The sequence below is a fragment of the Solanum lycopersicum genome, chromosome 8 (assembly GCF_036512215.1).
Source record: "Solanum lycopersicum chromosome 8, SLM_r2.1".
Classification (NCBI taxonomy): Eukaryota; Viridiplantae; Streptophyta; class Magnoliopsida; order Solanales; family Solanaceae; genus Solanum; species Solanum lycopersicum.
Genome location: NC_090807.1, coordinates 53,254,215 through 53,269,425, shown reverse-complemented (window position 1 = coordinate 53,269,425; position 15,211 = coordinate 53,254,215). Strand labels below are relative to the sequence as shown.

Below are 15,211 nucleotides of genomic sequence, written 5' to 3'. Positions count from 1 at the left end.
ATAATAATAAAGAAACCCTTAAGGAGGTTATGAGGCATGTTGGACTTGTTGAAAAGTTCAGTTTTCGGTTTGTGCGTTGTAATGCATCTAAGTAAGTGTTAATTTTTTTTATTTGTTTTGTTACAATGTATATATTGTAATGTATATTTTCTTAAATTTTGTAACAGTTATCACCTGAATTGTATTTCTAAAACTTGTTCTTGGATGATGAGGGCATCTAGTTTGAATAAATCAAGTTTATTCAAAGTTAGGAAGTATATTGCTCAGCACACATGTTCTGTTAGAGAAAGAGTTTATGCCAGACGTCAAGGGATAACTGACGTTGTAGCTGTCTTGATAATGGAGAAGTATATTGATCCATCTAAGGTATATACTCCAAAAGATATAGCTGATGATATGTTGAAATTGCATGGTGTTTCGTTGACATACATACAGGCATGGAGAGCTAAAGAAAAAGCAGTAAAGTTGGTGCGAGGAGATCCAGCAGAATATTATGCAAGATTACCTGGTAATTTCAAAAATAAGAATAAATTTAAACATTACTCATTGTGTTGTACTGTAACAATTTCGTGTATTCTTTATGTATAAAATATGTATATTTTACGTATTAATTGGACTGTTATTTTCAGGTTATTTTTACATTTTGGAGCAAACATATCCAGGATCTGTTTTGAAAATAAAAAGGAATGAAGGTGATATATTTTATACGCATTTGTTGCGTTAGAAGCTTGTATTAGGGGTTGGGAATATTGTAGGCCAATTGTAGTTGTTGATGGTGCGGCATTAAAATGGTCATATGGTGGTACAATGTTAACTGCAAGCACATTGGATCTGAGAGGTAAATTATTAGCCTATTTAATTTTCTAATTATATAATATAATGAAAAATATATAAATGATATTTCTGATTTGTGTGATATTTTTTTTAAATTAATGAGCAGGTCATATACTTCCGTTGGCGTATGCGATAGTAGATTCTGAAAATGATGCTTCATGGACATGGTTCTTTGAGCAGTTTAGAGAAGCATATGGAGTTAGACAAAATATGTGTTTTATGTCGGACAGAAATGAAAGCATATGGAAAGGGACTGCAAATGTATATCCTGAATCAGAACATTATGCATGCATATGGCATTTGTCAGTCAATGTGTTGAAGAATTTCAATAGAAATACTGAAGATTTGAAGATTTTGTTCTTTTCATTGGCAAAAGCTTATACAAAACAAAAGTTTGAGACAATTATGGGAAGAATAGATCAGATCGATACGCGAATATGACCATACTTGTTTGATATTGGTTATAGCAAATGGTCAAGAGCTTACTCTAATTGTAAGCGCACATGGACCATGACTTCAAACATCGCGGAGTCATTGAATAATGTTAACAGGTTAGCACGGAGGTTACCGGTGATTTCACTTCTTGAGTTTACGAGGGTAACAATTCAGAGGTGGATTCACAAGCATAATGAGGAGGCTGATAAGACAATATCTGATATGACAAAAAATATGATATTTATCTACAGAAAAGTATTGCGTTGTCGTACAATATGAGGGTATGTGTTTCACTGTAATGTATTTTTACTTCTCAATAATCTGCAGCATGTATAATTTTTTTTTACATAGGTGATACCTTCAACTGTTGATCTGCATACTGTAGCTGAAGGAGCAAAGAAATTCATAGTAAATTTGAACACAAGGAGGTGTAGTTGCGGAAGATTTCAACATTATGTGGTCATGCAATTGCTGTTCTCCGGTACAGGAAGTTACATGAAGCAGATTTCTGTTCTGCTTTTTATAGCCTCAAGAATTTCAAAGATGCTTATGCCATTCCTGTCGAGCCTATCCCGTGCGAGAGTAAATGTGATATACCAAGTTATATTTCAGATCCTAAAATGATGCCGCCTGGTCCAAAAAGATCAGCGGGAAGACCCAAATTTGAATGCTAAAAGGGGTTCGCAGATGTGAAATTCAAGAGGACAAAAAGCACATGCAGTAGATGCCATCAGGTTGGACACAATAGGAAGACATGTTCAAATTATTCTATACAAAAATAATGATTTCGTACTGTAACATCTGTGTTTTTGAGTGTTTACATTGTTATAACATGTTTTTTATTGAATCATATTACTTTTCATACAAATGTCATACATTGTATATACAACTGTTCATATATTAACAAATGTTAACATTAATAAGTCATATAATCGTATAACATTCATACAATTATTTCATAATGAATGGGGACTACATACAAAATTTATATATTTATACAATCAATACTTGCATATAAAAATAATGTATTTTATGTTCTACATATCAAATTATAATATGTTATAATTCATACAGTTTTCATACAGTATTCATACAAGTAATATAGGTAACATTTGTTTCTGTTTGTATTTTGAAATATATATTTGAAAATATACAGTATTCATATATGATTCATACAAAACAATTGTATGCAAAGGTCATACACATTTATTAAGGTATAATTGTATATTTAATCATATTGTCATGTTGAATCATATGTCAGTACTAATTTCATATAATTTTCATACATTATGCATGTAAGAATTTATATGATATTAATTCGTACATTTTTCATACATTATTCATACCAGTAATATAAGTAACATCTGTTTCTGTCTGTATTTGAAAGTATACAGTATTAATATAATATTCATACAAAACAATTTTATGCAGGAATTTAACATTAAATATTGAAAAGTGTAATTTATACAAAAATCGTACACATTTAACATTTAAAAAACATATATTGAAGCAGACTGTCATTCATATCAAATTATAATATGACATTCATAATTTATATAATATTCATACATGATTCATACAGTGTTCCTATATTTTAAAGTGAGACACAACTTTTTAATTAGTAATAGTCAGTAATAATTTATATAAACCATCAGTATTCATAAAAAAAATTGGAAAATTACATAAATTGTTCATAAGTTAAAAAAAAACAAGTTATTCAAAAAAATGTACATTGTGCCATGAAGATTTCTACTTCCTGTTACTGAATTTTGGAGTAGGATAATTGGTGGTGTCCATAACTTATTCTTTATGAGTTCGAGGTCCACCCTTCTTACTAGCAACTGTTCCTGTAACTTCACTTTCACTTATTGCGCCTTCATCATTCTTTGATTTTGCATAATGCCAATGTAATTTACCATATCTTTGACGATGATATTTTGAATCAATATCAATATGTGATATATCAAAAACACCATTGCTCATGTATTCGGCAAAGAGAGACGTGTATAGATCACAATCACTGTAAAAAATTGAAAAAATAAAAAATTTGTAATAAATATAAAGCAATTTCAATTTAAGATGAATAAAAAATAATGTAAGAAGTATACATTACTTTGAACTTTCTTCTTGTTGAGGAACATGTGTAACATTCTTGATACTTAGAGGTTCAGAGTGAGACTTTTGTTGATAATCAGGGAGAATATTCGCATACAAATCAAACCTTTTGCCATAAAACCCTGTGCTCGTCAGAAATAAAGGAATCATGGTTGCAAGTTTATCAACAACTTCTTTAACTTTCCTTGAATGAACAGATCCTCCCATCATCGAATCATAGACATATAGACATCTACGTTTGATCCGGAATACAACAAGGAATCAATGGAATTTGTTGTTGATGTTGACTGGGATGATTACTTCGTCAACCCTATTTCACGGAATGTTAGCAAGCAGCTTATATCCTCTAATGCATTGTCCAACATCATGGTCCGGTGAAATGCATCCCATGTCACATTCTGATTGTCTCCACTGTTTCTCAATGTTATCAATCCACTCCATAAACCAACAATCAACAGTACTGTAAGAAGTGACTGTCTGGGAGTATTTTGCCTTCTTTCGGAAATAATACATTATTGTATTAATATGCTGTTTTAACAAAAAAAAAATCAATATGTTTCATTCACTGTTCACACATAATTCATACAAAAAATATTCATATGTATATCACTGCAACTCAAAACTGTAATAATTAATTCAAAAAATGTCTTACCCCGTCCTCCCAAGGTCTGCCCGGTTGACTCATTATGTGAAAAAAATCCTTTTCTCCAATTTTGACAACGCCAAAGTCCATTTGAGGATGAAATGTGTTTTTAATCTTGGAATATGCTGCTTTCCTGTATATATTTAAAAAAGTGTTATATTAATTTTGGACTTTAGAAATTAAATAAAATAATTTTGTTCATCTTACAAATTACCTGCCACGCCTGCTTGACACATCTTTGAAATCCATTGATTGAACTCCTCAATCAGTTCAACTGGAACATCAAACCCATTGTGATTTTAGAATGGATGTTTGATTTGAAAGAATGTAGGTACTCTATTTGAACTGCTTTCTCCTTCCGACATTCTGATATAAGGAGAAGAATCGTATTTTCTCACATTCTTGTGTCTTATTTGCACATTTGGAGTCGTGGTAGCATTAAGAATCGGATTAAGTGCAATTATTTGTGTCATGGTAAAATAAGGATAGTCGTCCAATGTTGGTGGTTTTGATTTTGACGTGGTAGGTGTTAGGATCGAATTCACGCACACACTAGATAAATGAAGAACACAAGAACTTTCAAGAGAAAGAGATGAGAGATCTAGAGAGAGAAAGAGAAAACCCAATATTTTGTGGTAACACCCCGTGAGTAAACTTCCATGGCGGTGAGGTATATTTATATTAATAAATTAGAGTATTTTTTGTTACAGAGAATAAGTAGAGAATAAATAGGAAAGCCTAAAATAGAGAATAAATTGGAAAGCCTAAAATTAATCAGGCTCTACTACCTAACAATTCTCCCACTTGGAGACTGACTCAGTCATCCAAAAAATACATTCTCAAAAAAAAATCTCTTCATCATCAACATCTTTACCGCACCGCAACATTTGTAGCAACAACTACAGAAGAACAACCGAGGTTTTACAATGACCTCAGTTTCCCAACATCAACACATTTCGTCAGCATGTCTGCCGGGTTCTTTGCACCCTCTATCTTCTCCAAGAACATATCACCATCCTCCACTGCCCTGCGAGTGAAATGGTATCGTCTTCTGATGTGCTTTGTCTTCGAATGATAGACTGGATTTTTCACCAACTGTATGACACTCTGGCTATCTGAGTAAATAATCTCCTCGCTCTGCTTCTTTCCCAATTCCTCAATATAATCTGCCAGCCATATTATCTCTTTACCAGCTTCAGCTATTGTCACATACTCAGCTTCAGTAGATGAAAGAGAAATACACTTCTGAAGCCTGGACATCCAACTCACTGCTGTTCCACCTATGGTGTAAATGTACCCGGATGTACTCTTGCTCGAGACAACATCCCCACCAAGATCAGCATCCACAAAACTCTGTAGAGTCACCTTGCCTTTGCCAAAACAAAGTGAAGTACTGGATGTACCTCTCAGATATCTCAGAATCCACTTCACAGCTTCCCAATGCTCTTTCCCAGGTTTCGCCATGTACCTGCTAACAACTCCCACTGCATAATATCAGGTCTAGTGCAGACCATAGCATACATCAAACTACCAACTGCTGAAGCATATGAAACAAGTGTCATGTGATCACGCTCCTCGACAGTCTTGGGTGACTGCTCCTTTGACAATTTAAAGTGATTTGCCAATGGAGTAATCCTGGGTTTAGCATCATTAACCCTGAATCTGCTCAGCACCTTCTCAATTTACAACTCCTGAGATAGATTAAAGTGCCAGCAGATCTATCCCGAGAAATTTTCATCCCCAAAATCTGTTTTACTGGACCCAAATCTTTCATCTTAAATGCTACAGACAACCATGTCTTCAGATTGTTAATCTCCCTCATACTAGATCCTGCAATCAACATATCATCCACATACAAGAGTAGAAAGACATATGAATCAGTGTATTTCTTGAAGTAACAACAAGGATACTTTTCAGCTTTGCAGAATCCACTCTTGGTCATGAAGAAATCAAACTTCTTGTACCACTGCCTTTGTGCTTGCTTTAGTCCATACAAGCTCCTGGTGAGCTTGCACACCATGTGTTCCTTGCCTAGAACCACAAATCCTTTCGGTTTCTGCATATAGATCTCTTTGTCCAGATTTCCATGTAAAAACGTTGTTTTTACATCCATTTGCTCTAGATGCAAATTCTTTGATGCAACAACACTCAACTGAATTCGAATAGAGGTTAACTTCACAACAAGAGAGAATATTTCAGCATAATCAATACCTTTCCTTTGTGAATATTCTTTAACCACTAAACGAGCCTTGAACCTTCTTTTGCCATCTGGTTCAATCTTAATTCTGAATACCCACTTGTTCAGCAAAGTTCTCTTCCCTGCAGGTAGCTCAGTCAACACCCATGTGTCGTTCTTCTCAAGTGACCTCATCTCATCATTCATGGCTTGCTCCCACTTGATCGAATCCTCCACCTGTAGGGCCTCATCAAAAGACTCTGGTTCCCCCTCATCAGTCAACAATAGATAGTGTAATGAAGGTGAATACCTATCTGGTGCCCTGATGGATCTGGATGATCTCCTTAACACCTGCTCAGGTGTAACTTGCTCCACTTCAGATTCTTCAGTAGGAGTTGGTTGAGTATCTGCTTCGACATCTCTGGGTTACTCTTCTCTAACTCAACCTCAACTCCCACTTGTTTTTTAATCTCTAGAACCTTCTGCTCTCTGTCCTTGTACAGGACAGACTCATCAAATGTCACGTCACAATGTCTCAGGATCTTTCTATTCTTGTCATCCCAAAACCTGTAACCAAACAAATCAGAACCATATCCTATGAAGTAACATTTCACAGCCTTGGCATCAAGCTTGTCTCTCTTTTCTGGATCAATATGAACATAAGCAGTGCAACCAAAAGTCCTCAAGTGTGAGTACTTGAGTTCTTTTCCTGTCCACACCTCCTCTGTAATCTTGAAACCTAAAGGAACTGATGGTCCCCTGTTGATCAAGTATGCAGCTGTGCTCACAGCATCCGCCTAAAGTGTTTTGGGCAGCCCACAGTGTATTCTCATACTCCTTGCACGCTCATTCAGTTTTCTGTTCATTCTCTCAGCAATTCCATTCTGTCTTGCCTTACCAGGAACTGTTCTCATCAATCTGATTCCCTCAGCTGCACAGAATGCCTTGAACTCTGATTTTTCATACTCTCCTCCATTGTCAGACCTTAGACATTTGACTATCAAACCGGTCTGATTCTCAACTTCAGCTTTCCACTTCTTGAAAGTTGCAAACATATCTGACTTATGCTTCAAGAAGTAAACTCATACCTTCTTGCTGAAATCATCAATGATGGTAACATAGAATCTGGATCCTCCAAGTGAAGATACTGGAGATGGTCCCCAAACATTTGTATGGACCATTTCCAACCGCACTTTCTTTGGCTCTCTAGGAGTCTTTGTGAAGCTTACTCTTTTCTGTTTTCCCATAACACAACTCTCGCAAAGACCCATATCAACAGACTTCAGACCCTCTAATGCTTCTTTTGCAACCAGCATGTTCATTCCTTTAGTACTCATGTGTCCAAGTCTGTTATGCCACAGACATGAACCGGAAGCACCTTCAACAACAGCGACCATGTTTATACACCCTGCAGTGGTGTACAAGGTTCCAGATTTGGTGCCACGAGCTACTACCATAGCACCTTTCACGATATTTCACGAACCTTTCCCAAACTCTGCTGCATATCCCGTGCTATCCAACTGACCAACAAAGATAAGATTTTTCTTGATCGCAGGAATATATCTGACATCCTCCAACGTCTACTGGTTTCCCAAGAAGGTCTTTATGCAAACATCCCCCTTTCCTTCAATCTCTAAGGCTTTATTGTCAGCAAGATATACTTTTCCAAAATTTCCACATTTGAAGTTTTGGAACAACTCCTTGCTTGGAGACGAATGGAAAGATGCACCAGAATCCAAAATCCATGATTCAACCGCGCTGTTCACACTAAGGATTAGAGCATCCCCAGTGTCCTCTGCTGAATTTACAGAATCATTGTCATCTCCGAATTTCTGATTCTGTTTCTTCTTTGGCTTTGTACAATTCGTCTGAAAGTGTTCTTTTTCTCCACAGTTCCAACAAGTCACGTTTGATCTGTTCAGGTATTTTTCTCGATTCTTTGATTTTGATCGACCATGTTGATTTTGGCCTTTCGTCTTACTTCTCCCCCTTCGATCAACGCTGAGAGCACTGCCCGATGAATCTCCCACTTCTCGTTTGCGAATACTTTCACTAAGAACAACATCACAGATTTCATCAAACTTCAGTTTCTTAGATTCACGGGAACTGCTAATTGCAGCAATAACAGTATCCCATGACTCGGACAGAGATGACATCAAAATCAACGCCTTAATTTCATCTTCGAAATTAATTTCCACAGAATTGAATTGACTCACAATCATATTGAACTCGTTTATATGATCAGAAACGGATCCATTCTCAGATATCTGTAAATTGGACAATCTACGTATCAAATATACCTTGTTCATAGCCGATGGTTTTTTCATACATGTTTGACAGTGCCTTCAACAGACCGGACTTAGTCTTCTCCTTCACGATGTTGACCGCCACGTTTCTTGACAAAGTCAACCGGATCAATCCTAGAGCCTGGCGATCCTTGAGTTTCCACTTCTCCTTCGTCATGGATTCCGGCTTCACTCCGGTCAACGATTCGTGAAGATCTTTGTGGTACAGATAATCTTCAATATGCATCTTCCAGAAACTGAAATCGGATCCATCAAACTTCTCGATTCCAAGCTTCAAACTATCCATCTTCAGTGATCGTGTTGAATCTCCTTAGCTCTGATACCAGTTGTTAGGATCGAATTTACGCACACACACTAGATGAATGAAGAACACAAGATGAGAGATCTAGAGAGAGAAAGAGAAAACCCAATATTTCGTGGTAACACCCCGTGAGTAAACTTCCATGGCGGTGAGGTATATTTATATTAATAAATTAGAGTATTTTTTGTTACAGAGAATAAGTAGAGAATAAATAGGAAAGCCTAAAATAGAGAATAAATAGGAAATCCTAAAATTAATTAGGCTCCACTACCTAACAGTAGGTGAGTCAACATTGAAACAATCATCAATTGACTTTTGAGCTTCATATACATAAAGAATAATAAATAGTTAAATAAAAATAATTTCTTAATTTTACATTTATGTGATAAAATGAATATATCGTACCAGCTGTGTTTGACATGTGGACTTGTTGTCCAATTGAAAGTGTAGGCATATCTATTAGATCAGATTGTGCAGCATGATGGTTGGCGTTGTCCTGAAAAAAATTTTAACTGATTAATACAAATTTCATACATGATTAATACATAATATTTACATATAACTCATGAATATATACATAATTCACATATATGTTGTGTTGTTATGTTTGTTCATTTAATAGTGAAAAAAAGTGATAATAATATAAATAAACAACTAGTATGAAAAAATCAATTTATCTATTTTTCAAACAATATTCATACATAAAGTATACATATATATCAATTTAATACATCATTTTTTCATTAATCATATGTAATTTTAGAAATACAAATTTCATACATGATTAATACATAACATTTATATGTAACTGATGAATATATACATAATTCACATATATATATGTATGATGTATATTATATTTGTTCATTTAATAGTGAAAAAGAGTGATAATAATATAAATAAACAACTAGTATGAAAACATCAATTTATATATTTATCAAACAATATTCATACATAAAGTATACATACATACATATATATATATATATATATATATATTTATATTCATACATAAAGTATACATACATACATACATATATATATATATATATATATATACACACACCTCTGGTTGTTCTTCTGGTATTTGTTCTCCTCTTGACAATCGAATCTCTTCAATTATCAGTTTGGTGGAGTTATCAACATAACTCTTGATATCAACCATGTGCTTGTGAACCTTATCGTTGTACATAAAAAAATTTATATATAAATAGATTATAAAGTAATTATATTAATTCTTTAAAAATATGTTGGAACTTACAGTGAGTTTGAGTTCTTTCAACTCTGCCTTAACCGGTTAATTAAAAAAAATAAGTATTTGATATGTATATTGTAATTTCAAAAAAAAATTATTTTAATTTGAATTTTGTACTTGTACCTCTATAATATCAGCTTTCAATTCTTCAACTTTATGTTCACTATCAACAGCACGATTTTCCGATGATCTGTAATTTTCTGAATCATGGTGGCTGCTGGACTGATTTAAATTGGTTTCGTCCATGAGATTTAACTTTTCTTCTGAGAAAACCATATTTCTGAATTTATGCTGCAGCAAAAAAAAATGTATAATGTATAATGATTTATAATGAATGTAATAACATTCAATGAAAAATACCTGATTGCCATGTGTTCTGAAAATTGTTTTCTTCAAATCATCAAAAAAATGACGTCATTAGGTGTCTTCCAGTTCAGAATTCTCGGTGTGCGATTTGAAACACGTATAGCAATTGTGTTGTCAAATGGATGACAACACTCATAAAACCATATCTGCAATGCTATGTGGAACTGGCTGAATTTGAATGACGATGGATTTTTTTTAAAAATTTTTGACTGCATGCTTTGAGTGTTAAATTAAAACACTCATTTGCCCAAGGGAATGTGACATATTGTCCAGACTCGACCAAATCAAAATACAATTTTGGAATTGTTGTTTTTGAAGGGTCTGATGCAGTCAGAAAAGAAGAAATAAAGTACCAATTTTTAGACGGTCATCTTCTTCTCAAAAATTTTGCAATTTAAACTTGTAATAAAAATTTGACTTGGATACTTTATTAAAATCTCCAAAATTTTCAGCAATGAGTCTGTTTGGAACATATGGGTCAGATACAAAATCAAAAACAGGTCCAGATTTCAAATCGGTTATAGAAACAAACTCTTTTAACCCAAAATGTAACTCTTTACCATTTACTTTAATTACAAACATGTCATCCCTAAAATTTTCATTCCCAAGTAGAAATAAGTGTCTCAACAATTGACATTAGATTTTAATGTGATGCAAATTATAAAAAAATGCAAAAGGTGTTTCATCTAGCAACTGTTGAAACTTATCTTGACCTAAGAAGGTCCAAAAATCCGCAAATACATTCATGCTAATACATGAAGACAAATGTATTTGCGTGTTCTTCTCCTAAAAAATTATAAAAATTGAATTAATCAATTTCATACATATAACATACAAAACTTAATACATTAATCATACACATATTGATACATTACTCATATATTGATAGGTAAGTGAAACAAATATGGAATTTCATACACGTATTATTACAAAATTAATACAGTGAACCATACACAATTCATACATGTTTCATATATTGATATTGCAATAGAAAAAAATATGTACTTTCATACACATAGTATACAAACATAATACAATATAATCATACACAGTTCATACATTTTTTAGACATTTATAATGTAATAAAATAGATGTAGCATTTCATACAAATTCATACAAACTTACAACATTCTTTCATATGCAATATATTCAACACTAAATATACAAATCAAAACATAAAGTATGTAGTTTAATTATGGATATTAATATTCAACAATATCATAAAACTTGATACAAAACTTAATACACAATTCATACACACTTCATACACAATTCATACAAATTTAATATACAGATCATACCAAATTAATATAGTGAATCATACACAATTCATACATATTTCATATATTGATATTGTAATATATAAAAATATGTAATTTCATACAGTGAATCATACACAATTCATACATTGTTTATACATTTATAATGTAATAAATAGATGTAGCATTTCATACAAATTCATACAAGCTTACAACATTCTTTTATACACAATTTATTCAACACTAAATATAAAATCAAAACATAAAGTATGTAGTTTTATTATGGATATTAATATTCAACAATATCATAACAACTTGATACAAATATTTCATACACTTCTATACTAAAAATATATATTAAGTATTTTATACACAAATAACAGAACATAAAAATGTACTATACTATTCACAATTAAACTCGAAATTAGAACAAAATTAAATAGATAATTTAAATTTAAATTTTTTTAGAAAAAACTTTTAATAACCTTTAAAAAATTTTTGGGTTTAACTGTTTCTTCTTCTTCTTGTAAATGTGAAGTATCGATTTCAGAGGCTCTTGGTTTTTTTGATTTTGATTTTATCAATTCTTCTATAAAATCAGATTCAGAATCTGATGAGTACTCAATTTGTTTTCCTTTCCTCTTCTTTCCTCTTTCTTTCGCACTTTTCTCAGATTCATCTACTTTTAGCTTTTCTTTCCCTTTTCTCTTCTTCTCGGTTTTCTTTGGATGTTTGTTTGTTTTTTTTCCATTTTTGATTTCCCTGATATAGCTTTGTCTTTTGCAGATGAAGGATGAGTTTGTGTTTGTGATAAAATTTTGAAAGATGGAGCATGAAATTCGTCTGAGTTTGCTTCATCATTCAACCTTCTACTTTTTCGCGGGGTTTCATTGTCTCTCTTCGACATTGTACAATTTTTTTAGTGCAAGAGATGAAGATTTGAGTGCAAAAAAGAAAGATTAGAGTGCAAAAATAGGAGAATTGGTGAAGAAGACTATTAAGAGTGAAAGTTTTTGAGCGAAATTTGGTGAAAAATTAATTGTTAGGCGTGCAAAAGAGATGACTTTGTGAGGATTTGGGGAAGAACAAAATTTTGGGGAATATAATATTTTTTTTATAGATAACGTGTGACAATTTTAAAAATGAAACTGTAATTATTTTAGATATTGATGGGTAGTTATTAATTATGGAATGATAAAATCACTATTATTTTGTAATTTTTATAAAAAAAAAAAGGTAAGTATGTAATATTTAATTGAATTTACACTAGTTAAGAGTTTTGTTTAAGAAAGGTAACTTAAAATAATTAATTTAATTAACTATATTGGTTTAAAAAAGGTAACTGAATAATAAATGTAATTATTTAAATAAGTTAATTATTATTTAAAAAAATTAATGAGAATAATATATTTTTTCTTGATATGCTATAACTTGATAATAATATGCTATAAGTAGTTTATTATTAAAAAGTATGTTTATAACTTGCTATTTATCATCTTAAATGTGTGTGTAGTGTTATTTTTATATTTAAAAACTATTGCTACTAAGGCTGAACTTAAAGGAAGAGCTTATATGCCACATAAACTTCTTCCATTCACAGCGGATGCGCGACTAAGAGTTTAATAATTTAAATGTGGCAAGTTATTTAAAAAAAAGTAAAAATGATACAATTATATTTTTTTCAGTTTAAACTTATCCTAATTCTTTTATTTTAAACTACCTAACCTATTGAGTTTGAATGGAATTGAAATTAATTGTTTGAATATTTTGCCACGCTATTTGTATTTTTAAAAAAAATATAAAAATTAATTGACTATTAAAAATACTGCAAAACTTCAATTGCTTTATATTTTTAAAAACAGAAATTTCAAGTTCTACTAATTTATAAATTGGATTTTGAAAAATTAGATCTGTTTTTTTTTTAAAAAAAAAAAATGTTGACAGTTTTCGGTAACTTGATGACATTGGTTTGCCTTTATTCAATTTTTCAATTTACAATATTTAATTAATTATATAATATTTAGTTATTAATTATTCAATTTTTTAAAAAAATTGTAATATTTAAAAAATTATGAAGTTGAGACGTACATATTGCAAATGCTGACATGTTAAAATTTGCTTTAATTAACTATTTTTTAAAATGTTAAAATTAGTAATCCAATCAACTCAGAAAATGACACGTGTTTATTTAAAACTAACTTTGGATTTTTTACGAATTGCTATGTATAATTAATTGTTAATTATTTTTTAAAAGAAAAAAATGTGAGATTAATTGTGACGCTAACACGCAAGTACTATTACATCTCCTAATTGTTACCTTTTCCTTATTATTATTATTATCATTATTATTATTATTATTATTATTATTATTTCAAGGTTTTTTTTAGTTTTATTTTATTTTTCTGTTTTGACAAAGAAACTTTTTACGAAAAAAGTTTTCTTCTTTCTCATTGCACCTTTTTTTAAAAAAAATGAATTAATTTTTATACTCTTTTTCCTTTTTTTTTTTTCATTCTGTTTTCTCTTTTTTTTTAATTATATTTTTTTCATATTTGTTTAAAACTTTTCCTTTTTATTATTATTATGTTTTTCTTCCTTTGTGCAGTAAATCAGAATACCAGCATGAAGAAGAAGAAGAAGAAGAATAGAGAGGAAGAAGAAGAGATGAAGATGCAGACGAAGACGAAGACTTTTTAGAATAGAATTGTATTAGTATGAATGTAATGTACATGCCTATTTACATCAGTGTATTTATACAATAACTAATACATATAACAACTATAACTAATTCTTAACTAACTCTTAACTAACTAGTTATCTTAATTACATATATGCCACATTGTTCAAGTGACACCTTCTTCAATACTCCCCCTCAAGTTTGGAGGTATGAACAAGTTCATTACACAAAACTTGGATAACAAATATTCATGTTGAGATTTCCTAAACCTTTTGTTAACATATCAGCTTCCTGTTCCTTTGTATGTAGATACTTTGTTTCAACTAATCCTTGTTGAATTTTCTCACGTATGAAATGACAATCCAACTCAATATGTTTTGTTCTTTCATGTAAAACTGGATTGGCAACAATTTGTATTGCTGACTTACTGTCACTGTAAACACTGACTGGAGTTTGAATCTTAGCTCCAAGTTCTTTAAACAGCTTAACTATCCATGTAATCTCAGCTATTGAACTGGCCATACTTCTATACTCAGCTTCAGCTAAGCTTCTAGATACTGTGACCTGTTTCTTTGATTTCCAAGAGATCATTGATTCTCCCATCTTTACCATAAATCCTGAAACTGACCTTCTTGAGTGTTAACAAGCTCCCCAGTCTGCATCACAATAAACCTTGAGCTGTTTGGAGCTTTTGCTAGATAACAATACTCCTTGTCCTGCTTGACTTTTTATGTATCTCACAATTCTGAGTGCAGCATTAAGATGAGATTGCTTTGGTCGATGAAGGAATTGACTCAGTGTTTGAATAGCAAATGCAATATCTGGTCTTGTAACATTAAGATAC

The 15,211-nt window shown here is 31.8% G+C and overlaps 2 protein-coding genes across 2 annotated transcripts; both read left to right on the top strand.

Moving 5' to 3' along the window:
* The first annotated feature begins 207 nt into the window (after nucleotides 1–207).
* On the top strand, nucleotides 208–1,275 carry LOC138338035 (PKS-NRPS hybrid synthetase cheA-like). The gene is made up of 3 exons (XM_069288496.1): nucleotides 208–508; nucleotides 725–838; nucleotides 941–1,275. The coding sequence occupies exons 1-3, from the start codon at nucleotides 208–210 to the stop codon at nucleotides 1,273–1,275; spliced, it is 750 nt and encodes a 249-aa protein (XP_069144597.1).
* A 69-nt stretch (nucleotides 1,276–1,344) lies between these two features.
* On the top strand, nucleotides 1,345–1,943 carry LOC138338034 (uncharacterized). Its single transcript, XM_069288495.1, has 3 exons — nucleotides 1,345–1,524; nucleotides 1,621–1,697; nucleotides 1,757–1,943. Exons 1-3 carry the CDS (start codon nucleotides 1,345–1,347, stop codon nucleotides 1,941–1,943), a joined length of 444 nt encoding a protein of 147 aa, XP_069144596.1.
* Nucleotides 1,944–15,211: the final 13,268 nt, after the last annotated feature.